At 44.5% G+C, this 26,386-nt stretch overlaps 1 protein-coding gene across 1 annotated transcript in view; it reads right to left on the bottom strand.

The window, feature by feature from the left end:
* The window catches only part of FBXW8 (F-box and WD repeat domain containing 8), a 113,526-nt gene extending 87,404 nt beyond the window's left edge, over positions 1-26,122 (bottom strand). The window contains exons 1-2 of the mRNA XM_070386097.1: positions 25,706-26,122; positions 8,688-8,792 (exon numbers count right to left, since the gene is read on the bottom strand). Coding sequence (XP_070242198.1) covers positions 8,688-8,792; positions 25,706-26,026 — 426 coding nt within the window. The 5' untranslated portion in view covers positions 26,027-26,122. The remainder of the gene's footprint in view (positions 1-8,687; positions 8,793-25,705) is intronic.
* Between the last annotated feature and the right edge of the window lie 264 nt (positions 26,123-26,386).

Genomic DNA, 26,386 nt, shown 5'->3' with positions numbered 1-26,386 from the left:
ATTAAAAAAAAAAAAGCCCTTGGCTCAAAAACTAGCTTATTAACTCTGCCTGGATTAAGGTTACCAGTGGGGTCCACAACAGGGGAAAGTGTCACTGCTCCAGTCAAGCAATGACGTACGAAGCCTACCTGGGGAGAGCGCTACTGATGTCTAGCTACTAAGCCCAGAGTCACTTCTCAGTCCTCCTCTCGGCTGACTCACAGTACCGCTCATCATTACGTTGGATCACCTTCACCTCCTTGTAAAATCCTCTTCCTTGGTTCAGAACCTGTGCACGCCGGGTTTTCCTCCCACCTCACAGGTACTACCTTCTTAGTCTGCTTATCATCTAATCACTGTGGTGGACCAGGCTCAGTCCCCCAATCTCCTCCTCCATCTACACTTGTGTCCCTGGTGAGCTAGTTGTTTCCTGGCTTTAAATATCATCCATGTGCTGACAGCTTCCAGATTTACATCTTCAGTCCTGAGTGCAACCCAGAACTCACCTGCAGCTTTACATCCAAGCACTGATCTTTGCTCATCCCACCACTTTCTCCTCCATCAGTAATGGCAACCTCACCCCCTGGTTGCTCAGGCCTGAAACACCAGGGTACGTCAGTACCCTGGAGTACTACTGACTCTTCTTTCTCTCCCCACATCCAACACATAAGCAACCCTAATTCGGCCCACTTCCACCAGCCAGTCCTGATCCAAATCATCATGGGCGCTAGTGTGTGTGTGAGTGTGTGTATGTGTGTGCTCAGTTGTGTCCAACTCTTTGCAACCCCATGGACTCTAGCTCCTCCAACTGTGAAATTTTCCAGGCAAAGGTATGGAAGCAAGTTGCCATTTCTTACTTCGGGCCATCTTTCCAACCCAAGGATCGAACCGGAGACTTTGGCGTCTCCTGCACTGGCAGGCAGATTCTGTACCACTAGCGCCCCCTGGGAAGCCCCATTGTGTGCTCCTGGCAGCCTTCCAAATGATTTCCTTGCTGCAGGTCTTGTCCCCCAGTGTATTCTCCACATGGCAATCCAAATGATCCCTTTTAACACACAGGTCAGACCTATCACTCCTTGGATTAAAACACTTCATTGGCTTCCCATCTCATTCAGAACCCAAGTTCAAATTCCTTTTATTCAAGTTCCAGAGATTAAGTGCCTTTCCAGTTGGGACCAACTCAGCTTCTCTTCCCTGGAGAAGGAAATGGCAACCCACTCCAGTACCCTTGCCTGGAAAATCCCTTGGACAGAGGAGCCTGTAAGCTACAGTCCACGGGCTTGCAAAGAGTCGGACACGACTGAGTGACTTCACTTTCTTTCTTTCTTTCAGCTTCTCTTAGCCCTGTCCACTCACTGTATTAGTTCTGTATTAGTTTCCTACTGAACAACAGAATGGGAAAGACTAGATCTCTTCATGAAAATTAGAGGTACCAAAGGAACATTTCATGCAAAGATGGGCTCAATAAAGGACAGAAATGGTATGGACCTAACAGAAGCAGAAGATATTAAGAAGAGGTGGCAAGAATACACAGAAGAACTGTACAAAAAAGATCTTCACGACCCAGATAATCACGATGGTGTGATCACTCACCTACAGCCAGACATCCTGGAATGTGAAGTCAAGTCGGCCTTAGAAAGCATCACTACAAACAAAGCTAGTGGAGGTGATGGAATTCCAGTGGAGCTATTTCAAATCCTGAAAGATGATGCTGTGAAAGTGCTGCACTCAATATGCCAGCAAATTTGGAAAACTCAGCAGTGGCCACAGGACTGGAAAAGGTCAGTTTTCATTCCAATCCCAAACAAAGGCAATGTCAAAGAATGCTCAAACTACCGCACAATTGCACTCATCTCACATGCTAGTAAAGTGATGCTCAAAATTCTCCAAGCCAGGCTTCAGCAATACGTGAACTTCCAGATGTTCAAGCTGGTTTTAGAAAAGGCAGAGGAACCAGAGATCAAATTGCCAACATCCGCTGGATCATGGAAAAAGCAAGAGAGTTCCAGAAAAACATCTATTTCTGCTTTATTGACTATGCCAAAGCCTTGGACTGTGTGGATCACAATAAACTGTGGAAAATTCTGAAAGAGATGGGAATACCAGACCACCTGACCTGCCTCTTGAGAAACCTATATGCAGGTCAGGAAGCAACAGTTAGAACTGGACACGGAACAACAGACTGGTTCCAAACAGGAAAAGGAGTACATCAAGGCTGTATATTGTCACCCTGCTTATTTAACTTACATGCAGAGTATATCATGAGAAACGCTGGGCTGGAAGAAGCACAAGCTGGAATCAAGATTGTCGGGAGAAACATCAATAACCTCAGATATGCAGATGATATCACCCTTATGGCAGAAAGTGAAGAGGAACTAAAAAGCCTCTTGATGAAAGTGAAAGAGGAGAGTGAAAAAGCTGGCTTAAACCTCAACATTCAGAAAACGAAGATCATGGTATCTGGTCCCATCACTTCATGACAAATAGATGGGGAAACAGTGTCAGACTTTATTTTGGGGGGCTCCAAAATCACTGCAGATGGTGATTTCAGCCATGAAATTAAAAGACACTTACTCCTTAGAAGGAAAGTTATGACCAACCTAGATAGCATATTCAAAAGCAGAGACATTACTTTGCCAACAAAGGTCCATCTAGTCAAGGCTATGGTTTTTCCAGTGGTCATGTATCGATGTGAGAGTTGGACTGTGAAGAAAGCTGAGCGCCAAAGAATTGATGCTTTTGAACTGTGGTGTTGGAGAAGACTCTTGAGAGTCCCTTGGACTGCAAGGAGATCCAACCAGTCCATTCTAAAGGAGATCAGCCCTGGGATTTCTTTGGAAGGAATGATGCTGAAGCTGAAACTCCAATACTTTGGCCACCTCATGCGAAGAGTTGACTCACTGGAAAAAGACTCTGATACTGGGAGGGATTGCGGGCAGGAGGAGAAGGGGACGACAGAGGATGAGATGGCTGGATGGCATCACCGACTCGATGGACATGAGTTTGGGTGAACTCCAGGAGTTGGTGATGGACAGGGAGGCCTGGCGTGCTGCAATTCATGGGGTTGCAAACAGTCAGACACAACTGAGCGACTGAACTGAACTGATCTTCTAACAACTTATCACCCTTATGGCTTAAAATAACACGCATTTACTTGACAGTTCTGGAGGCCAAAAGTCTAAAATCAAGGAGCTGGGGAAATTCCCTGGCTGTCCAGTGATGAGAGCTCCATGCTTCCATTGCAGGGGGCAGGGTTTCAATACCTGGTCAGGGAACTAAGACCCCACAAGATGCATGGCCCAGTCAAAAAATAAATAAGTAAAAAATAAAATTGTGGGCAGCCAGGTAGCATTCCTTCTGGAGGTTTCAAGCGACAATCTGTTTCTTTACCTATTCCAGGTTTAAGAGGCCAGCTACATTCTTTGGCTTGGGGCCCCTTCCTCCGTTTTCAAAGCCAGAAACATGGCATCTCCTCTTCTCGCTGATCTCCTGCCTCCCGCTATGGAGCTTCGCAATTACACTGAACTCACCTGGATAATCCAAGATCACTCCATGCCAAGATCCTCAACATACATCTGCCAAGGTCCCTACCCACAAAAGGTAACACATGGACATCACAGGTCTGAGGACAAGCACATGCACATCTCTGGGAAGCTGACACTCAGTTACCATAGTCTAGCCAGCTCTGACCTTCCTGCTCTCCTCAAGCACAACAGCTGCACTCACCTCCAGGCCTTTGCACCTGTGATTCACCTCTGCCAGAGACCTGTCCAGCTTCTTGCTTCCCTCCTTTCAGTCTCTGCAGAAAGGCCACCTTCTCTGGGACATCTTCCCCAGTCACTTAGAAGTGTAACCCCAACATCGTCTCTGCTGGTCTCTTTTCTCCACAGCACTTATCACCACCCGATATACTCTATATTCAATCCTGTATTTACTGCACATAATTGTAAAGCTTTCTAGAAGGTGGGGGGAATGGGGTTTCTGTTTTGTTCAGTGCTGTACTCACTGTCTAGAACGGTACATACATGGCACATAGCAGGCCCTGCATGAAAGACTGAATGAGAAGAGTAAGTCCAACATTGTTTAACACTTAAAAAACTGGGTTGTTTTTATTTTCAAAGGTCAGCTCCTGGCATGTGCTGTCCTCAGAAGGCTCTGACTTTCTTATTCAAGTATAATCTCTTGCTTTTTGATTTTTTTTCTCGTTTAAATTTTAATACGGAAAATGTCCACCACACAAGAGTAAAGTGAAGAGTATAAACAACTCTCAAGTCCCCCCCAGCTCCGTTCAAATGATTATCAGCACTTCACTGTCCCTGTTTCATCGCGCTCCCCATCCTCTTTCTGGAGCTGCTCTGCTTTTCCTTAACCCCATTTAGAGGGAGCAGCCATTGCAACCTGGCAAATTAAAAGAAAACGCCTGTAGGTGCTTGGGTGTCAGGTGCGCACGAGCCTCCCTGAGAGGAGTCTGGGGGCAAAGGTGAAGCGAAGAACTGAGGGAACTCTGCCAGCAATCTCAAGTGCTCAGCATCATCTCTGCTCTGAAAAATCAACCCAGAGCGCTTGGCTCTGAATCCCCAACTTCTAAACATGTCATTAAGACCTGCAGCTAGGAAAAGTCTGGTTTTAGTTTCTCTTATTTGGACATCTGGGAAGATGGTAAGATCACATTTTCGTTGAAACTTGAAATATCATAATCTAATAGACGAGGCTTTAGTTCCAGAAGTACTTCTTTATTTTGGTAACACCTACTTCTTGCTTGCCAATTTTTATCATAAATCTTAAGTTTTTTAACCTCTCCATCTTCCCTCTTTTTCTTGATTACATTCTTTAAGCACATTTTTTTCTACGTTTTACTTGAAAAGCATGACCTTTTTGCCTTTGCAGCTCTACTGCTAAAATTACACATTAGGAAATACACATAACTAAAATATATGTTAAAACTGAAAATGAAAAAATAAAATTACAGGCCTTCCCTGGTGGCTCCACGATAAAGAATCCACCTATTAATGCAGGAGACATGGGTTTGATCCCTGGTCCAGGAAGATCCCACATTTCATGAAGCAATTAAGTCCATGCACCACAATCACTGAGACCGAGCGCCCAGAGTCCTCGCTCCACAGCGAGAGACACACTGCAATGAGAAGCCTGTGTAAGTCGAGAGCAGCCCCGCCTCTTCGCAACTACAGAAAAGCCCGCGCAGCAACAAAGACCCACTGCAGCTAAAAATAAATAACATTTTTCAAAAATGAAATCTCTAAAAATTTGTTTAAATAAAATAAAATTACAGAAATGGAAAATAAATTCAAGGTTTCCAGGGTTAGTGAAGGGGAAGGGTGTGGCTATAAAAGAGTAGCAGGAATTCTTGTGATGAAAGTTCTGTATCTTGACTGTGTGGTCACTCAAATCTACACACATGATGAAACCACACAGAACCAAATACACACGAATAAGCGTGTTAAACTGGTGAAATCTGAATAAGCTCCGTGGACTTTGCAAATGTCAATCCCTGGTTTTGATACCGTGGGACAATTTTCCAAGACACTGACAATGGAGGAACTAGGGGAAGGGTACACAGAACTTCTCTGCACTGTATTTTGCAACTTCCTATGAATTTAAAATTACTTTTAAAGTGTTTCAAATGAACACTGGCATATACTTAAAAACCTTTACTTCTTAGAATTATCCAGTAATATAACAGCACACTTACTTTTTTCTCATAAAAAACAAACAATTCTGAAATCAACAATTTTGTCATTGTTACCCATTTTAAAATATCACGTTGGAAAGACTGGAAATTCTGTGGACATACACACATGCATACAAAGAACATAAAATTGTAACTAGCAAAATGATAAACTGCTCAATGAGCTGTCCCACGCATAACACCTTACTAAAAGCACACTGTTTGAGACATCTCAGCGTGAGACTCTCCCACAGAGATATAAACCCCTTGAGGGCCAGGTATGGACAGCAACAGGCTAGGGAGGCCAGTATCCAGAGTCCACAGGGTCACAGACTAACGTGGGGGGACTTAAGTTCTGAAGCATCAAGCCTCACAAAGCAGAAAGGAGACGAAGTCAGAGCCAAATCAATTCCCCAAGTCCGTGGCATAATGAAATCTCAGAAGTCCTCCCCAACCAGGGTTCCTTACTGTGAGTCAGTTACCAATTTGGCATAAAGATCTAAGCAAACAGGTTTTCTCCAAGGGTACACATATAGTTCATGGTGCCAACTCCCCATAACTGGCCCAACCAATTTCACTCAAATCCCAAGGCGGCTAGATTAAAAGAGAACCAGAGGAAAACAGCAAGACGGAAAAGGCTAGCCCCCTCTGAAATAAAATCATAAAGCAGCAGGATGTTCCACTGAACAGAAGGCCCTTTCCCCTGTTTCAAAAATAAAAACACCGTGAGAAACAAATGAAAATGCTACTTATTTTTATTACTTTGGGGTTTTATTTTAATGCTTGAAAAAAAAAACAAAGCCAAGTCTGCAAACTACTGGCCATCCATTGTCCTCTTTGTGCAAAAGCTCAGAAAACAAACAAACAAAAAAAAACCCTGGCTTTGCAGATCACAGCCAACTCAGGGGTTCTGGTTAGAGATATTTTCTATTCTTACTCATGTGCTTTAAAAATTAGGTTCAACAAGAAAAATCCAAATCCAACTGGCCCAAGAGGGAAGAATTCTGGTGGACAATTGGACTACTGTGTTGCAAATTAAACTGTTCACACCTGCAGAATAATCTCACCAGCATAACCAATCTACCCTGGAATGCAGCCCCACTGTACCAAAAGGGGGGTCTCTTCTTCCACCAGATCTTATCTTTACACTGATAAACTCTCTGGATGAGAAAACCAGCAGCAGATGTGAAAGCCACATGGCCCACTACAAAGTGGGAGAGCAAAAAGCAATGTTAAAAGAAATGATTCCTTAAACAGCAGCTCCCTATCAAGAATGAAGATTTTATCACCGAATGCTGACTTTGTGGAAAGCAAGCTATTAGACCCTGTTATAAGGCCTCAGCCAACGGCATCCAGCTGAAATCCAGGAGCTGGACTCACTTAGCTACGCCCTTGTTTTCAATTCTTGGGATAGGGCCAATACGTAAAGTTAGAATATAACAAATCCAATTGCCAAGGGAAAGAAGACAATGTAGGTACTCTTACTTAATGCAATAGATAGGCTCTGAGCACAGTTTATACTGCAAAGATTTTTATTTTGTGAATTTTACCCTTTGAATAATTTCTTTCTAAAGATTTCCACACTCTCCATTAAAAAATATTAGCCAACATCCCCTTTTAACTGATACTGTGGCAATCAAAAATCCTGAAAACTTTCTCAAATTCATATTTAAGTAGAAAAACATTCTGATTAAGCAAACTGCTTCATAACAAGGTAAAATCATAATAGGGAAAGAGAGTAAAACCAGAAACTCTCTAAATTGTCTTGCATTCTGTTGTCATTTCACTGAACTGCCATGGGGTCAGCCAGCTCTAGAGTCTAAGTTTGAGCACAGTTTTCACCACTCTCAAACTGCCTTAATATTTTTAACTTCATATTCATGGCAGTGTTTTGGATTTTCAATGTATAGTTTTCCTACCACTTAATGTCTTTTTTTTTTTTTTTTTTTTGCCACATTGCCCAACATGTAGAATCTGAGTTCCCTAATCAGGGATTGAATCCCACATCCCTTAGAGTGGAAGTGTGGAGTCTTAACTGCTAGACCTCCAGGGAAGTCCCTCCTACCACCCAGTTTCACCAAATTCTTTCTCCTAAAGGTATAGAGACTTGTGTCAAACGCATTATAGGATCTAGAGATGGGAAATGGTAACCACTAAACAGATTACTTCTTTGGCTGATATGGGCCATGGATACTCCAGTGTCTTCTGGGAAACACAGCTGTCCATGAAATGCCAAATGATCAGCAATCACATTCACTCTTCACCAAGAAGAAAATACAAGACTAACTTTAATGGCATAAATGCCTGCCTCTTAAAGCATGGCCAAAGCCACGCTGGTTTCAGCTGGTAGAAATGCAGACTAGTAGGGGCCACACCCCAGACCTCCTGAATCTGAAACTGCGTTTTATCCAGACCCTCTGTGATGCATGCACACAATAAAGTCTGGCCTAAACTATCTGCCCCCATCCCACTCCACCAGCATGTGGCCCAGAGCAGGCACGAGATGGGGGACACTGATCTGCAATTCCCTCGGTGGGTCTCAGTTCTCACATGCCTCTCACCTCACTGCATGGAATTCGGGTGTCTGAAGGGTAATTTGGACTGTACAGTGGAACATGATGTCACTGTTTTGTCCCCAGGCTGACCCTCAGCTCCCAACCTAACAGCTGGCTTGACTGAACCAAGGCCTCACACCTTTGCATCAGAAACAGTGAGGACATTAACAGCTCTGGCGAGCTCAGAAAGGCAAGCACAGTGCTGTCAGCCTTAAGCACACTGCCACGGGTCAGCCATAACTCAGACTGCAGGAGGAACGCAGCGCTGGAGCAGCTGGTCATGAAAAGATCAACACCACGTGGGGATATGGAACGCGATCATTTAAGCTCAAGGTTGCTTCCCTTCAAGTAAAGCTGCTATCCCATTTGTGAACTCTGTGGAGTCTGTCATTCTGTAAAGTACACTTCTGTTATGGAGGAGCTTCCCACACTTGAATTACACATGTAAGCAAATCCTGACGGCTTACCTGTGCGCATCTTCCTAGTTCTCTCCTGTTCAGATACTGAAATATATTGATTGCCAACTCATAAGGCAGTTGGATATCAAAGAAGGGAACATCATCCATTTCATTCTGAGGAGGGAAAAAAAGAAAAGAAATATTAAAATTCTGAAACATGAAAATGTAGGCCCTTTAAATGATCAGCAACGACCTTAGGTGGTGACAAGAGACAGAACTGCGACACTAAGGAGAAGCAAAACGCTCTCACTATTCCATGGAGCACAGTCATAGAACTCATCAGAGCCTTATAGTCACTCTCAAATCTCTGACTCCCCACATTCATATGAGGTCTCCTCACATGCACTTATAAACTCCACAAGACCACCTCACGAAACGATTCAAAAAGGAGAAGCAGGGGTGCCCTCTCACAAGCTAAGGGGTGCCACGGGAATCAGTGCAGAGGTCCGTGGAAAGCCTCTCAATGTCTCAGGAAAGATGAGTGGCAGGAAGCCAAGAAAGAGCCTTGAAACCAGGGAGGGAGGCCACTGGTCCTTCCAGGACAACTGCTGCTATTCCCCAACCTGGACGGGAGTGTGTGTACATAGCAGAGAAACGCTGACCTAGGTCACTGCAGTGTTTTCTCCAAGAGGGGGACAGGGCTGTGAATGTGAGCGGAAAGTACATAAACGAGGCGCCGCTCCTGAGTAAGGTGAGCACGTCCCCCCTCAGCCACAGGAGAAGCACAAGGTTTCCTAATGCACTCGGGGGCTTGTGCTGGTTAACCCAGGGAGCCAGTGCAAACAAAGCAGTTTCTTCTTCGGTGTCATTTATTAATGCGGAGAAATTAGAGCTCGCCTGCCTTTGGATAAGCAATTAGGGATGAGGTAACAGGCTTTATTTGAGAGATAAGGCTGTCATGACGATCCTGGTAGCACAAAGAAATATGAGCATGAAACAGAAAAAAAGGCCAAGTGTGCACATGTATCCCTCTGTCTGTGCCCAAATCCACCTGCCAAAGCTTGCTTTGGAGTAGGCTCCTGTGAAGCTGGGGAAAGCGGTGCTATTCGTCCCAACAGAACTTGCTTAATAAAATTCATTTCTAGTAAGCTTTGGCTGACATCAGTGACTTACTGGATACAAATGAAAGTATTATTTCACCACTCAAATACAACAGTTGTATACTGCAAGGCTGCATGGAAAGAGTCTCGGCGTGCTAAGGCACCAAGAATCAGGGTGAAGATTTTTCTGGAATTGTGTTTCCATTCATCTAGAACTCTCAGGGCTAACAGTACCCAGGACATAAGGAGGTAATGTATTCAACTGCAAAAACAGTGCAAGGCTAATAAGCATGAAGGCCAAGAAGGCTCTCTAGAGGGAAAGGGAGGAAGGGCTTACAGTTCTCGGCGGGTAAAGAAGGAACAGAATGTTAAGTCAGGACAGAAGAGTTGGCTGTACCGAAAACAACAGGAAAAAAAAAAAATCTGCAAGTGTAACTGAAAGACAAAAAGGATCCCTGCCTAAAAAAATAAAGGAAAGTCATTGGTCAGGCTAGGTCCCCTCCTACAGCTAATCGACTTTACCCATCAAGAAAAAGAGGCATCACTTTCTCTCTGCCCAGATTCAACTTCAGATGCCTTATTGTAATGGTGAAAGGAGTCAATGAAAGCTGCATACATTACAAGACTACCATTCACAGCCCTGGACTTCCTTCTGCTTTCTCTTTTGGATTATTTGACTACAGTGAGGTGGAGAAGTCTACCTTAAACATTCAGTAGAGAAGCAAGAGGAAAAAATGTCCCCTGTCCTATACAAGCAGAATAAAGGCAAAGTCTGCATTCATGCAAACTGAACTCATAATTAGCTTTTTCTTTTTTTATCTGCTGCCAGCGATGTGCCAGGCATTGTTTTCTTCAATCTTCCCTTCAGAACTCCCTATAAACTGGTGTCTGGATTTGATGTGATTGGGATGAAGGGTGAGAAATTATCTGTTTTTTAGTTTTGTTGGTGCACAAAAGTCATACTTCTGGTGGCAGGTGCCTTCTCCCTTCTGCCTATTCAGTTGGCCAGTTCTCTCTTCTCCTCCTAGAAAATAAGGCCTCTGCCTAGCATACTCCAGACTCTGCCACCATTTGTCCTGACACCAGTGACCTCTGGGATGCAGTACCATGTGGGGATTAGAGCACAGATTCCAACTGGTCATCCTGGCTCTGCCATCTCACTAGCCATGAGACCAGGCTACACGCAACTGATTCTCAGCTTCCTCATCTGTGAAACAGATGTCAGCATACCTATTGTGTTATTCACAGGGCAGTTATAAGGATAAAATGAAATAATTCACGGAAAGGACTTGGCACAAGTACCCAAGGCTAAGCATGCAACCATCGATTGTTAAAGTTACTGTCTTCTTTCCTTGAACGATATATCCCAGGCCCCTTTTTTTCCTTCAACAAGTATTTGTTGATTAGGTCCACATTCCACTCTGCCCCCACATGAGCTTGTTGTTTACACAGAAAGTTGTCTCCCCTTGTCACATGATAAGCAGATGACGGTCAACAACAGTGGAAAGGGAAGAGTACGGCACAGGCTGTCATTCAGGGATCTGAACACTGGAAGGATCCACACAACAAGGTCTCTTCCAAAAAGGCTTTCAAAAAAGAATCATCAGGGATTCCCTGGTGGCTCAGTGGTAAGGAATCTGCCTGCCGACGCAGGAGACACAAGTTCGATCCCTGGTCCAGGAAGATCCCACCCGTCACAGAGCAACTAGGTCCTTGTGCCACAGCTATGGAGTCCGTGCTCCACGATGAGAGAAGATAGCACACCACAACGAGAGAGGAGCCCCACTCGCAGCAACTAGAGAAAAGTCCGTGCAACAACAAAGACCCAGTACGACCAAAAATAAAACAAATTTTTTAAAAACAGAATCATCAATTCTAGACGGTTATACCACAGTAATAACTACAGAAGGATCTGCTCTACTGCACAGTGGATGAAAGTGAGGCGGCCAGCAGGGTGCGAACCACCAGTCGGGGGTGTTAGGGCTCCCACACCAACCAACAATCAGAGACGCCACAGTGGTCTCACTGTTGACACAGTTGTCATGGCTCTTGATCACCTACAAGTTCTAGAGGGTAACAACTGCTTCGAAGCACTGAATTATAATTATGTAAACACCAACAGCACAAAGCCAACTTTTTTTTTTAAATCACTGTGCTCTGAGAATTATTATCTAAACTTCAAAATGATGGTCAATCCCAAACAGATCAAGTCCCAGACTCTTATGTAAACGAACTTCCCTGTTGCTACCACTGGCTGGGAATGGCAGGAAAAAGCATAAAAGAAACCGATATATTAAAGAGAGGTCCAAGTCCCCACACCTTAAGAAATACGTAGACCCGCAAGGTCAGGAGACCAAACGCTGCAGTTTCCTGTTGCACACTTGGAATCCTTCTGGCAAGACATTCTCTCATTGGCTCTTGTAATGGAGGCTGTGATGGGTCACTCAGTTTCCCTGTCTGGGTCCACAACACTTATCCCCCCAGAGGCCCAGGATGCTGCCTGCCAGCAGCTCATAGCTGCGTCCTTTCCCAGGCACGCCCTGAGCAAACAAGCTGCCTCATTCCAGGTCACACTCCCTCTTCAAGGGCAGTGTGCAGCCAATGACCGCGCGATAGCGGAGTAAAAAGGCCTCAATATGGGACCCCCTCAGCAAGGCCAACCCAGGAAACCACCTGCACGCAAACCTCTATCTCAGAGTGTTTCACGGTTAATCCTACCTTTACTCGAAAGCAGCCCTGTATTCAACACATTCCCAAGGGTTCTTATGCATAATCCCAGTGTCATTAAACTAGGTAACCTACTTCACTTTCCACTAAAGAGGCAACAGAGAAATGCAAGTTAGAGTGACATTATTATATCAAAAACCAAAAAACTACAGAGGAGCTTCAAGGTTAAGTAAATCACTCATAAATTTCACTTTGTTATTACTAGTAACATACCACTTGCGAAACACCTTACAAAAGATTGAGAGTTATGAGCATGTTTGATCCCGTGGTTGAAAATGCAATCCTTTTACAGGTACAGCGTGACTGGACAAGGAGATAGAGCCACATCCTGGACTGAGGCTGCAATCCAGTAGCCACGCATAAATTAGCCGAGGCAGCAGGAAGGTCCTAAGTGCTCTCATTTGGGACTTCCCGCAGTTCATAAATGTAAGTAAAAATGATAATAATAATGCTACTAGTGGGTACAGAAATACCTTGTAACCTAAAAGGTGCCATCACAGACTTCTACCTAGACTATTTTGAAGCATGTGCCATTGTGCTCAGTCGCTTCAGTCACATTTGACTCTTTGCAGCTCCACTGCGCCCCGCCAGGCTCCACTATCCATGGAATTTTCCAGGCAAGAATACTGGAGCAGGTTGCCATTTCCTACTTGACCCAAGATCAAACCTGCATCTCGTGTGTCTCCTGCACTGGTAGGCAGGTTCTTTAACACTAGCGCCAACATACCGCTACCCCAGAAGTTATTGGCCAAATTAACCAACTGTATCTGTACCAACTTAAATATGGAAATGGACAAGTTGTCATTTCAGAAACTAAGATATCCTAAGAAGAAATCAGACAAAGGGTTTCCCTGATGGTCCAGTGGTGAAGAATCCGCCTTGCGATGCAAGTGACATGGGTTCAATCCCTGGTCAGGAAGATTTCACGTGCTGTGAAGCAACTAAGTGTGTGCACCACAAGCACTAACAAGAGCTCTAAAGCCCGAGCCACAGCTACTGAAGCCACGCACTGCAAATACTGAAGCCCACGCACTCTAGAGCCCACGCTCTGCAATGAGAAGCCTGCACACTGCAATGAGGCGGAGCCCCTGCCTGCTGCAACTAGAGAAAGCCTGCCCAAAGCAACAAAGACCCAGAACAGCCAAAAATAAAGTAAGTAAATCTTAAAAAAAAAGACACTTGAAATATTACAGGAAACTTTGTCATACTATAAAAGTGTTAGTATGATTACAAAGTTTAGAGAATAATTTAGAATGGCCAAATCTATGGTACAGAAGACCACTCGGAAGACCAATAAATTTAAAGTATTAATATTAATGTGTACATGCTTGATCCTGTTTGATTCTTTGCGACCCCATGGACTGTAGTCCGCCAGGCTCCTCTATCCATGGAATTTTTCAGGCAAGCATACTGGAGTGAGTTGCCATTTTCTCCACCAGGGGATCCTCCCAACCAGGGATTGAACCCTGCATTTCCTGCATTGCAGGCAGATTCTTAACCCACTGAGCCATCAGGGAAGTCCCACAAAGTATTAACATTTCTTCAAATTTAAAGAAAAACATCCTTTTGACAGCATACAATTTGGCTTTTAATTTTTTTTTTTTAATGATTCAGATATTGACTCGCTATCCACTACTGGTGACCACTGTCCTGTACCAAACATCAGAATCATCTTTGGAGTTGTCTGGGTGTGTGTGTTTCAAACCAAAATCCAGGGTCTCACTCAGACCTTCTGTTCCAAATTCTCAGGAGTGGGGCTCAGGCATCTACTCCTTAGGAATTCTCATGCAAACCAAACGTTGAGAAACACAACCCTAACTTATCGACAGATATAAAAATCAATCCTTTCCCAATCAAGTCAAAAAAAAAAAAAGAAAGCCACCACAGAGAGGTTATGTTACTTTGTTAATTCAAAGTCAGTGAATACTTGATTTTCCCAAAGTCTACTGGACTTACTCCAGTAAATGTTAAAAGAAATTGCAAACAGATCCATCCCCAGGGAGGCTGATTTGTACTCTCATGTACTAATGTAAGACTAATTCTGCAAATGGATTGGTTTTGTGCCTTACTGTTAGAAATTTAATCTGTCTTCTCTTGTTTAGTAGAAGAAGGGATAATCACTAAGCGCCAAATCAGTAAAGAGTGAAGAAACAGACTTAAGGTTTGTTCCCAGCGTTCATCTCTAGGGCAAACAGAACACGAAAGCTCTCTCTCTAGATGACGTCTTAAGAAACTGAGACAAGAACCTCGAGTTTAGACAACAGATAACGCAACATTTCTGCGAAATCTGCCCCTGAAAGGAGACTGTTTTCTACAGGAATTTATCTCAACTGTTCACATACTGCTGAAGAGTAGAGCAGACCCACACAATCTCATCAGAAGGAGTGGATGAGTTCCAGTTTCATCTGTATTTTCTTTAAGAAAAATAAAATTGGTCGACTGCAGGGGGAAAGGTCTGAAATACTGTTGAGATAAACAGGTGTTCGTTTACGTTCCTAAATGTGTCTCAAAACGCATAATAACTATGTGACCTTTTCATTTTTAAAATAAGGTAAAATGTTTTACGTCCAAAACACTATCTGAATTGAAGACCATGCCAACTGCTGGGGCGGGAGGTACTATGAGCGGGTGTGTAAGAAATGAAGTCAACACTCAGAACTAAAATTTTTTATAGAGATATATCATTGTCACATAAAATGGGATAAAAACTGGAGTCTACAAAAAGCAATAAAGACAGTCCCCCAAGGTACTCCCAAGTTCATTAGGAAGCCAGCTATTTAGAACTTGGAAATCATTTCTCTGAAGCAACAATGCTATAAAGGGTGGTTGAACTCCCAAACAGTCCACAAAAGGCCAGTTTTTCATTTAACACTTAGCATGATCCCTTGCGTGTCACTATGAGAAAAAACAAAAGGAATTCAATGAATTTTGGTTGATCACATACGTGGCTGATGTAACTGAACTACAGTACACAGTGCACTACAGGTCCACTGCAGTGTCTACCAGGCACACTGCGCTGCACACAGCAGATGCACATTCAACATCCACGGTGCTTTTTTTTAATGGGCTTGCCAACTTCAAAAGCCACTATCGTTCACCACCTACCGGTATGATTCCCCCAGGCCCTGACAAGGGATGGACACAAAATGGTTTAGCACCTGGATTAGTGAGAGCTGGGGCAATCCCAGGAGGTTGGGCAGTGGGGGAGGCTAGGAAGGCAGAAGAGGCTGGATCTCTGCTTTCAAAGCCCCTTTTTCATCTACAATGGGATGCAACTTCTCTCTCCAGGAGGAAGAGAAGTCAGAAGAGGGAGCCCTTTGTCAAAAGCTTCAGGTCCCAGAGGAGCCTGTGTGGGTATGGCTGGTTTGTAGAAGTTCCCTGTCAAGGGTCCCAAACTCTCCAAACACATTCATACCATCAAGACTAGCTATATAATTTGTGCAGCCCAGAGGAAAACAGAAGTGTAGGGCCCCTTGTTTAATATTAAGAATTTCAAGATGGTAACAAGAGGGCATTAAACTAAGCAGCATATGCTGCTGAGCCTGGGGCCCTAGGTGACCACACAGGTCACACGGACCCGTGAGGCCAGCTGGCCCTGACCGCCACAGAACCTTTGCACTTGCCGTCCTCTGCCTAGAATGCCCTCTCCTGAATCTCTCCCCGCTTCTGGAAGTGTGACCTTCCCAAGAAAGCTTTCTTGAATACACCAATCCCCAACACATACACACTCTTATCCCTTCTACCCGCTGTATTTTTCTCCAGAGCATCTACTACCCAACCATTATTTGTTCATTGTCCATCTCCCTCTTGCCCAAAATGTGGACTTTTATAAGAGCGTTGATTTCTCTGTCTTGTTCACTGCTGTAGCCTCAGTGCCAAGAACACTGCCTGGTACCAAGAAGCCCTCTCTCTAGTGCACGCATGTGCACACCTGCTCAGTTGTGTCCAACTCTCTGCGACCCCATCAACTGTAACCTGCCAGGCTCACCAAGAAGCTGCCTAATGAGTTATCTGAGGAGTGAATGAATGGAGCCTAGGTTGCTGCATGCAGCAGAACCTTCCAACGAACAGATGCCCTGAGTTACAAACTGTTCTAGTGCACACACAGAGACCATTTCAAAACATGCCCAAGTAGACACTTGCTCATTCACAACAGGAAAAAATAAATGGCACTGACAGGAGAACATTCTAGTTCGGGTAAGGAAGAAGGCAGCGAACCCTGGGCTGGAGGAATCAGGAGAGAGTAAACAGAGGAACAAGCATCAAGTGAAGCCTTAAAAGGAAAGCAAAGGACAGAAAGGAAGGGAAATCTCACCAGGCGGGCCAACACTTGAGTTCACATTTGACTAGGCTGCCTTCTCATTTTGTATTAGTGTTTCCCTACTTGTTTCTAAGTTTAACAAAAAGAGGAAAGTCATCAAACTGACCTTGCTGACAACAGAGATGTAGGCTGTGACAAAGTGAGCAATAAATACTGGCCAACAGTATTAAAATTTTTTATCAGGCCTGAAAACCCAAATCTTAATGCTCTGAATGGTCACCAGGGTTCCAACCACCATAGATCCTCCTTATGAGGTTGCTGTTGGAAGCAGCAGTCCCTGTTATTTCTACTTCACAAATGCAGGCAGGGCCACTACTACACTCAGTACCATAGGTGGGGGTACAGGAGGAGGACAACAGACCTGCCCTTCAGGGATTCCAATCCAAGGGCGGGGTGGATGCTGAAGCAAGAGGTTTACCAGGAATAACGCTTAGCAAAGAGGAAGTGAGATAGCATGATAAACTCTTCTGCAAAACCACTGATAATAATAGTGCTAGCTTTAACTTACTGGCTACTGACTGTAAGCCATGCTTGGTGCTAAGAATGTCCCATGCCTCCATACAAGATGATACTAGCATCGACCTTTTTTGCTAAGTAAGGCAAGATAACTGAAACTGCCCACGGTCAAACAGCTAGGCGGCAGCAGAGACCAAATGTGGACTCGAGTTTGCCTGATTCCAGAGGCTGGACTTGTAACCAGGGCCAACCTGATCCATTAATGTCACCATTTCAGTTTTTAAAAAAAGCAAGACTGTAGGCTTCTGAGGTCTGCGACTGTGTCCATTCTGTTTACTGCTGATTCCCCAGAACCTAGCTGATCCATAAATACATGTTGAATGAACAGAAAACACCTACATTCCTGCAAACACTTTGAACTCTTACCCCCTTAAAAGCAGTCATCTGTTGTTTCTGCCCAATATCCATTTCCTCTTTTCTGTTAGGAAATCATCCCATTCTTAGTCATCATGGGTTAGGTGAGGCTGACTCCACTCATCTGCAGGAGAAGACAGTGGATGTGAGCCTGGCCAATTTGCATCAGTGACTGGTTCAAGGATGGACCAATGAGAATTAAAGTTCATCACTCTGGGAGCATAAAACATGCTCTTTTTCACCCTGAGTTGCTTAGCTGCTAGCATAGAAAACTGAACTGGCCGGCGGCCATTTTATCCCAAACTGGAGAGCACCTGTCTATGAATAAAGCCAGCAAAAGGAAAGCAGGACCAAGAAATGAAGAGATTCCTATTAGGAAGAAAAAAAAAACTTTGCCAACTACGAGGTAAAGGATGTTAACCAAACTTACTACAATCATTTTGCAATATATAGCTATGTCAAGTCATCATGCTGTACCCCTTAAATTTATTGTGTTCTATGTCAGTTATCCAAGTAATCCAACTCTATGCCCCAACCAGTAATGCTGAAGCTGAAATTGAACAGTTCCATGAAGACCTATAAGACCTTCTAGAACTAATGCCAAAAAAAAAAATGTCCTCTTCATTATAGGGGACTGGAGTGCAGAAGTAGGAAGTCAAGAGATACCTGGAGTAACAGGCAAATTTGTCCTTGGAGTACAAAATGAAGCAGGGCAAAAGCTAACACAGTTCTGCCAAGAGAACGCACTGGTCATAGCAAACACCCTCTTCCAACAACACAAGAGAAAACTCTACATATGGACATCACCACACGGTCAAAACTGAAATCAGACTAACTATATTCTTTGCAGCCAAAGGTGGAGAAACTCTACAGTCAGCAAAAACAAGACTGGGAGCTGACTGTGGCTCAGATCATTAACTCCTTATTGCCAAATTCAGACTTAAACTGAAGAAAGTAGGGAAAACCACTAGACCATTCAGGTATGACCTAAATCAAACCCTTTACGATTCTACAGTGGAAGTGACAAATAGATTCAAGGGGTTAGATCTGATAGAGTGCCTGAAGAACTATGGACGGAGGTTTGTGACATTATACAGAAGACGGTGATCAAGACCATCCCCAAGAGAAAGAAATACAAAATAGCAAAATAGTTGTCTGAGGAGGCCTTACAAATAGCTGAAAAAAGAAGAGAAGTGAAAGGCAAAGGAGAAAAGGAAAGATATACCCATTTGAATGCAGAATTCCAAAGAACAGCAAGGAGAGATAAGAAAGCCCTCCTCAGTGATCACTGCAAAGAAATAGAGGAGAACAACGGAATGGGAAAGACTGGAGATCTCTTCAAGAAAATTAGAGATACCAAGCGAACATTTCATGCAAAGATGGGCACAATAAAGGACAGAAATGGTATGGACCTAACAGAAGCAGAAGATATTAAGTGGTGGCAAGAATACACAGAAGAACTATGCAAAAAAAGATCTTTAAGACCCAGATAACCACGATGGTGTGATCACTCACCTAGAGCCAGACATCCTGGAATGTGAAGTCAAGTGGGCCTTAGGAAGCATCACTACAAACAAAGCTGGTGGAGGTGATGGAATTTCAGTTGAGCTATTTCAATCCTAAAAGATGATCCTGTTAAAGTGCTTCACTCCATATGCCAGCAAATTTGGAAAACAGCAGTGGCCACAGGACTGGAAAAGGTCAGTTTTCATTCCAATCCCAAAGAAAGGCAATGCCAAAGAATGCTCAAACTACCACACAATTGCACTCATCTCACACACTAGCAAAGTAATGCTCAAAATTCTCCAAGCCAGGCTTCAACAACACGTGAACCGTGAACTTCCAGATGCTCAAGCTGGATTTAGCAAAGGCAGAGGAACCAGAGATCAAATTGCCAACATCTGCTGGATCACTGAAAAAGCAAGAGAGTTCCAGAAAAACACTTATTTCTGCTTTATTGACTATGCCAAAGCCTTTGACTGTGTGAATCACAACCAACTGTGGAAAATCCTGAAAGAGATGGGAATACCAGACCACCTGACATGCCTCCTGAGAAATCTGCATGCAGGTCAAGAAGCAACAGTTAGAACTAGACATGGAACAACAGACTAGTTTCAAATCGGGAAAGGAGTACGTCAAGGCTGTATATTGTCACCCTGCTTATTTAACTTATATGCAGAGTACATCATTTGAAATGCCAGACTGGACAAAGCTCAAACTGGAATCAAGACTGCCAGGAGAAACATCAATAACCTCAGATATACAGATGACACCACTCTTATGGAAGAAAGCAAAGAAGAACTAAAGAGCCTCTTGATTCAAGTGAAAGAGGACACTGAAAAAGTTGGCTTAAAACTCAACATTCAAAAAACGAAGCTCATGGCATCCGCTCCCATCACTTCATGGCAAACAGATGGGGAAACAATGGAAACAGTGAAAGACTTTATTTTGGGAGGCTCCAAAATCACTGCAGATGGTGACTGAAGCCATGAAATTAAAAGATGCTTCCTCCCTGGAAGAAAAGCTATGACCAACCTAGACAGCATATTAAAAAGCAGAGGCATTACTTCGACAACAAATGTCCATCTAGTTAAAGCTATGGTTTTTCCAGTGGTCATGTATGGATATGAGAGTTAGGCTATAAAGAAAGATGAGCACCGAAGAATTGATGCTTTTGAACTGTGGTGTCGGAGAAGACTCTTGAGAGTCCCTTGGACTGTCAGGAGATCAAACCAGTCAATCCTAAAGGAAATCAGTCCTGAATGTTCATTGGAAGGACTGATGCTGAAGCTGAAACTCCAATACTTTGGCCACCTAATGCAAAGAGTTGACTTATTGGAAAAGACCCTGATGCTGGGAGGGACTGGGCGCAGGACAAGGGGACGACAGAGGATGAGATGGCTGGATGGCATCACCAACCCAACGGACATGAATTTGAGCAAGCTCCAGAGTTGGTGACAGACAGGGAAGCCTGGCGTGCTGCAGTCCATGGGGTTGCAAAGAGTCGGACACGACTGACAGACTAAACTGATGTCAATTATAGCTCAGTAAAACTGGGGTGGGGAGGATAAAACAGAGAGATGGAAATATTTCTAGTTACATTATAAAAGCACCCAGAACAAGAACCACCACCTGAAATTCTCAATTATGTGAATCAACAGATTCCAGTTTGGTTTTTTAAACCAATTTAAGTTGGGTGCTGATTGCTTGCTGCCCAGAGTCCTGATACACCACCTAAAGAGAAATGAGACTGAGCAACTGGATTTCATGACCACCACAGTGAAGAACGCAGCAATATGCTTGTGATTATACTCATGCAGCTCTACTACCTATGGGAACCCTGAGTTTATTGAAAAGGAGGAAAAGGACAAAAAAGGCAATGCCTCCAAACTTCTATCCAGGGCCATATCATTTCTTTCACTAATTCAACCGTATACCAAGAAGACAATTTAGGTGTCCCTAACTCACCACCTAGAACAGATGGCCTCTAAGCACTGTATCAAAAGCTTCGTAAGAGAAGGCTCAAGAGCAATCATTTCCAAGTCTTCATTTCAGCTGGGCTTGTCCATCAAAGGTCTGGCCTGTACCCGACTGTGTAACACTACAACACTACCCCATCAAGAGGCAATTTCACTCCTGATAACTTACTAGTTGTTCTTGCTTCAGTGTTGATACTGAAGACTGAAGTGAAAGAGACTGCACCAAAAATAGAAGACCCGACAGTGTAACAGAGTACCAAAGATGGGGAGAGGAGGGGAGAGCGGGTGTTTGGAGGTGGTACTTTTTTTTTTTTTTTTTTAAATTTAAGACTAGTCAAGTGCAGTAGTGAGAAGGCGGAAGAGTAAGGAGGTGGTACTTTTTATTTCCTTTTCAGGTCAAATGGATGAGACTGTCATGAGTTTTGTTTTTTTTTGGGGGTGGGGGCGGCGGGGCATACCAAATAGAACTCAATCTTCCTTTCAGGAGTCACCCACAGATCCCAAACTCATGGCCCAAGGCAGATCTAGCCCACAGAGAAGTGTTACGGAGAACTAGAGGAGGGAAGAGCTCTTGTGGCAGATGGTTGTATTAACTAGTCCCAACTTCAACATGATTCTCTGTACTCAAGCATTTGCGTAGCTCCAATTCTGGGTATGGACATATGAATTGCTCTGGTCAATGAGACAATAAACACACAGACTTCACAAGCACTTGTGGGTTCGGACTTGCCCTCCTGCCACTCTCATAACTCTGATAAGGTCCACCCAGGGCTAACCTGCTAGATGATGAGACACACATATACACACACGGCCAGAGCTGTTTCCGTGACAGGAGCTAACCTCAGACATGTACACGAGCCCACCCATGCCCAGCCCAAACTGCCACCCTGAAAGACACTGAGCTAAATAAATTCTTTGTCTTAAGCCAAAATTTTGGGGAAAAAATTTTGTAGCAAAAAATCTTTGATAAGAGTTGGACTTCCCTGGTGGTCCAAGTGGTTAAGAATCCACCTGCGGCTGCAGGGGACACAGGTTCGATTAGGAAGACCCCACATGCTGTGGGGCAACTAAGCCTGTGCACCATAAGTGCTGAGCCTGTGTGCAGCAACTACTCAAGCTTGTGCACCTAGAGACTGTGCTCCGCAACAAGAGGATACCACAAGGAGGCCCACACACCACAACGAAGAGTGGCCTCCACTCACTGCAATCAGAGGGAGCTCACGCACAACAGCAAAGACCCAGCAGAGTCAGAGTAAACAAATAAAATTATTTTAAAAATGAAAAAGAAACTGGTAAGAATCCACATAAAAACACAAATCACAATTTGGGGGGGAGGAAAAAACCTAAAGACTCTATAACACCAGGACCACATTCTTACATGGCAACAACCAGCTAATCTGGGTCAAGACTCCCACGTTTAGCCCAGCCATAGCATGCTGCTGCTGCTAAGTCGCTTCAGTCATGTCTGACTCTGTGCGACCCCACAGACGGCAGCCCACGAGGCTCCCCCGTCCCTGGGATCCTCCAGCCAAGAACACTGGAGTGGTTTGCCATTTCCTTCTCCACAGCCATAGCATACATTCCCCAATTTGTCACTATCATCTCATCCATATTAGGGTCAAGTTCATTGCCGCATGTCATCTCAGTTGGGTGGGAGTATATTTATGGCAAAGAAAAAAGTGAAACACCATATTCCACATATTCCAGTTACTATGAAAAGTGAAAAAGTTAGTACAATTACTTTGGAAAACGGTCAATATCTACTAAGGGTGAACGTATGCCTACTGTAACCCAGCCATTCTACTCCTAAGCAGATACCCAACAAACCTGTTCATATGTTCCAGAAGATCTACAAGATGTTCCTAGCAGCACTTTTCCAGACAGCTCGAAGCTGGTGATTAACAAACTAGTTATCAGTAATGCCCATCAACAGTAGAATTAGTACGATGTGGCATATTCCTAGGGATAAATCTCATGCATAATGCTATGCACAAGAACCCAGACACAAAAGTGCATGCTATATGATTCTACTGATACAATTTTAAAAATCAGATAAAATTTAAGGTGTTAGAAATCAGGTGAGAGGTTACCCTTGGGTGGAATGGCACAAGTAAAGGTTCTGAAGAGCTGGTAATGCTGTTCTGTAACCTGGATGCTGTTTACATGGCTATATACATTCTTGGAAACACATTAAGATGTACATTTATGGTTTGTACAATTCAATACAGAGGTTGTTTTTTAAAAAAATGGGGAAACAAGACCAAGAGGAGGGCTGTGCATCAAGAAAAACGGTTAAGTATTTTTCTTTAGTGATATCATGAAGACAATTTCTACACCGTTATGATGTTTACTATTTAATGTGACAAAAAGAATGGTAGTTGTTATGAAACAAATTATTACAAAAGTATGGCTGGAATCTGTGCTCAACATAAACACCTGATGAACTAGGAAAAAAGGATCAAATGAGTAACAGCCTACTTCACTCATTCACATTCCTGCCTGCCTGCCCTCTGTGGGCTCTGGGACTTACAACCCCTGAAATACAAATTCAGATCTTTTTTATAGAAGCTGCCATTGGTTTTCTGACTGAAGATACCGGGTGGGTCCCTTAAGTCAATTACTTTCCTAAACCTCATTTGCCAAATGGGTCTAATGCTAGCCACTGGAAAGGGTCACTGGGAAAACTGGAAATCACATTTCTAAACCCTGATAATACCAAGGAGACAACAAGTAAGCACACAATGATTTTATTAGTTTATTTTTTTATTTATCGCCATGTTACTGATGATTGCTAAGTACAGAAAACAAAAGAAAACCACTAGCGATGCCCCAACGGTTGGATGCTGCTGATGGTGGTGCAGTGACTGAGACTCTGAAGTCCCCTGGATCCTCCAGAAGGCAGGCTGCTTCCATTTTTAGGATACTTAAGTGAGGGCTCCTGTTTTTGGAATGGACGCCTCAGGAGTGTTAAGTCTGGAAAACCCCGAGCAAACATCAGGATCAGGACCCCAAACCAAGAGGTGGTAAAGCTGAGAACAATATCTCAAACTCACCTGATCATTCCAATCACCAGGTTTCTGGGCCCCCTCCTCTGGAAACTGATGCAACAAGTCAAGTTTAAGGAACTCCTAGCTGGTGAAATTTAAAGTCCAACAGATCTGGACCCAAATTCAATCCAAAGAACTTGTCAGATAGGTAATCCTGAGCAAGTTACAGAAAACCTGCATTTCCTCATTTGTAAAAGGAGACCAACAATACCTACCTCCCAGGATTGTTGTGACTCCTAAAGACAATGCCATATTCAGTAGGGAGGATTACTGGTCCTAATAATCCCCATTCCTGTTTCTCTTCACCCCCCATGCACTGGTCTTGCCTTTGCCTACATGTCTGTGAGAATAACTTCTGTGTAGATCCGCCCTGGCCTGGGCAACTTATCAGGTGATAAGCCACCTCGCCAAGGCATTAAATTTTAAAAATGTTTACATCTGTCAGACTTTAGTGGTCAAACACTTCTTACAGAAGCAGGCATGATGCCAGTATGAATTTTCACACACGTAAGAACTGACACGTTAAATGAGAATGTTTAACACATAGACCAAAAAAAAAAAAAAAAAAATACGTCATCTCTAACTTTAGAGATAGGCAGAGCACAGAACCAGAAACTTGGTGAAAACTTACAGCTACTAATGTTATTTAAATATAACTGTATATTATGTTGAGTAATCCATTTCTTCTAGAAACAGCTTGGCAATTACATAACTACTTCCAACTGGGAAGCCACAGATACTGCCTTTGAGCCCAATTTAAATGAAGCCCTTGAACCCGCTGCCTTACCCCAACTCTTAACCATGATTGTGTTTCTGGTGATCTTGATTGTGCCAATCTCCTGAAAAGGATTTAAAAAAAAAAAAAAAGTCCCCGGCTTTCTCCAGATTCTGGAAGATATTCATGTCCCATAAAATGGTCACTATCGGTAGCATGAAAGTTCTTATCAAAATATTCTTTTTGTGTATTTTAATTGAAGTAACACATGCACAGTCAGAAAAAAACCTGAATTGTCCAAACACTATATAGAGAAAAGTTAAAATTCCTTCCTATCCGCATGGTGGGTTTGCCTCCCCCAAGTTTAGGAGCCCTTCCAGACCAGGATTTCCTCGATCTGGTGCTTACATTTTGGACCAGGTAATTTTTTGTGGGTGCTGTCCTACGTTGTAGAATCTTTGTCAGCACCCCTGGCCTCTACCCACGAGATACTTGCTGCTACCAGCCACCCCACACTGCCCCGCCCCAGTTGTGGCATCCAAAAATGTCTCCAGACACTACCAAAACGGGAGACAAAACCGCCCCCCGTTCGGAACTACACTTTCCAAAGATACTCAATGCATCCACAAACGTAGGGTTGGGTTGCTGTTTAGTCGCTAAGTCGTGTCCTACTCTTGGCGACCCCGTGGACTGTAAACCGCCAGACTCACCTCTATTCATTTCCCCACCCCCACCCCCACCGGTGGCACAGTCACTTTCCAACTCATCAGGCGGTCTGTATCGGGGCGGGGGCAGCCCGTGCCTCGGCGGGAGGCGACAGCCACTCACCAGGTCCCGTATGAGCTGGTCCACCAGCTGCTCTCCGCCCCCGGGAGCGTCGCGGGCCGGAGGGGAGCGGGAACGGCTCGCCGCCTCCTGCCTCTCGGCCCGGGTCGCCCGCGCCGCCGGGGGCCGCCCCGCGCCCTCCAGAAGACCCTGGGCCAGCGCCAGGTACCCCGAGGCCTGCTGCTCGCCGCGCCCGGACACCACCTCTGGCCGCCGCGGCCGCCGCTCGGCAGCCTCGGGCCGGCGCCGCTTCCTCAGCGCCTGGGCCTGAGCCAGCTCCTCCTGCCAGCGCCGGCGGAACTCATCCAGACTGTGGTCGTCCATCGCCGCCGCCCCCGCCTGCCTCGGCCCACCGGGCGCCACGGGACGGTGCCTCCGCGGGAAGGTCCCTCCGCGGGAAGTGTCCGTCGCCGCCGGAAACCGCCGCTTCCCGGCTCTCCGGTTCCGGGTGGGCGGCCCCGCCCCCGCGCGCCCCGTCGGGCTGTGCAGGGCTGGTGAGGCTTGCGGCGGAGCTCAGGGTCGGGGTCTGTGCCCCCGCCCCCAGCTTCTCAGCTTCCCTGTTTGTGGCTTTTGCCAAGTGCACACTGCGGCAAGCCGTTTGTTTTTGTTTTTTCAAACGTGCATTGAGCAACTATTGTATGCCAGGCGCTGAGAATTCAACATTTAAATCTGCAGCAACAAAAA

This window comes from Bos mutus, chromosome 17, assembly GCF_027580195.1.
Source record: "Bos mutus isolate GX-2022 chromosome 17, NWIPB_WYAK_1.1, whole genome shotgun sequence".
Classification (NCBI taxonomy): Eukaryota; Metazoa; Chordata; class Mammalia; order Artiodactyla; family Bovidae; genus Bos; species Bos mutus.
This window is presented reverse-complemented; position numbering and strand designations above follow the sequence as displayed.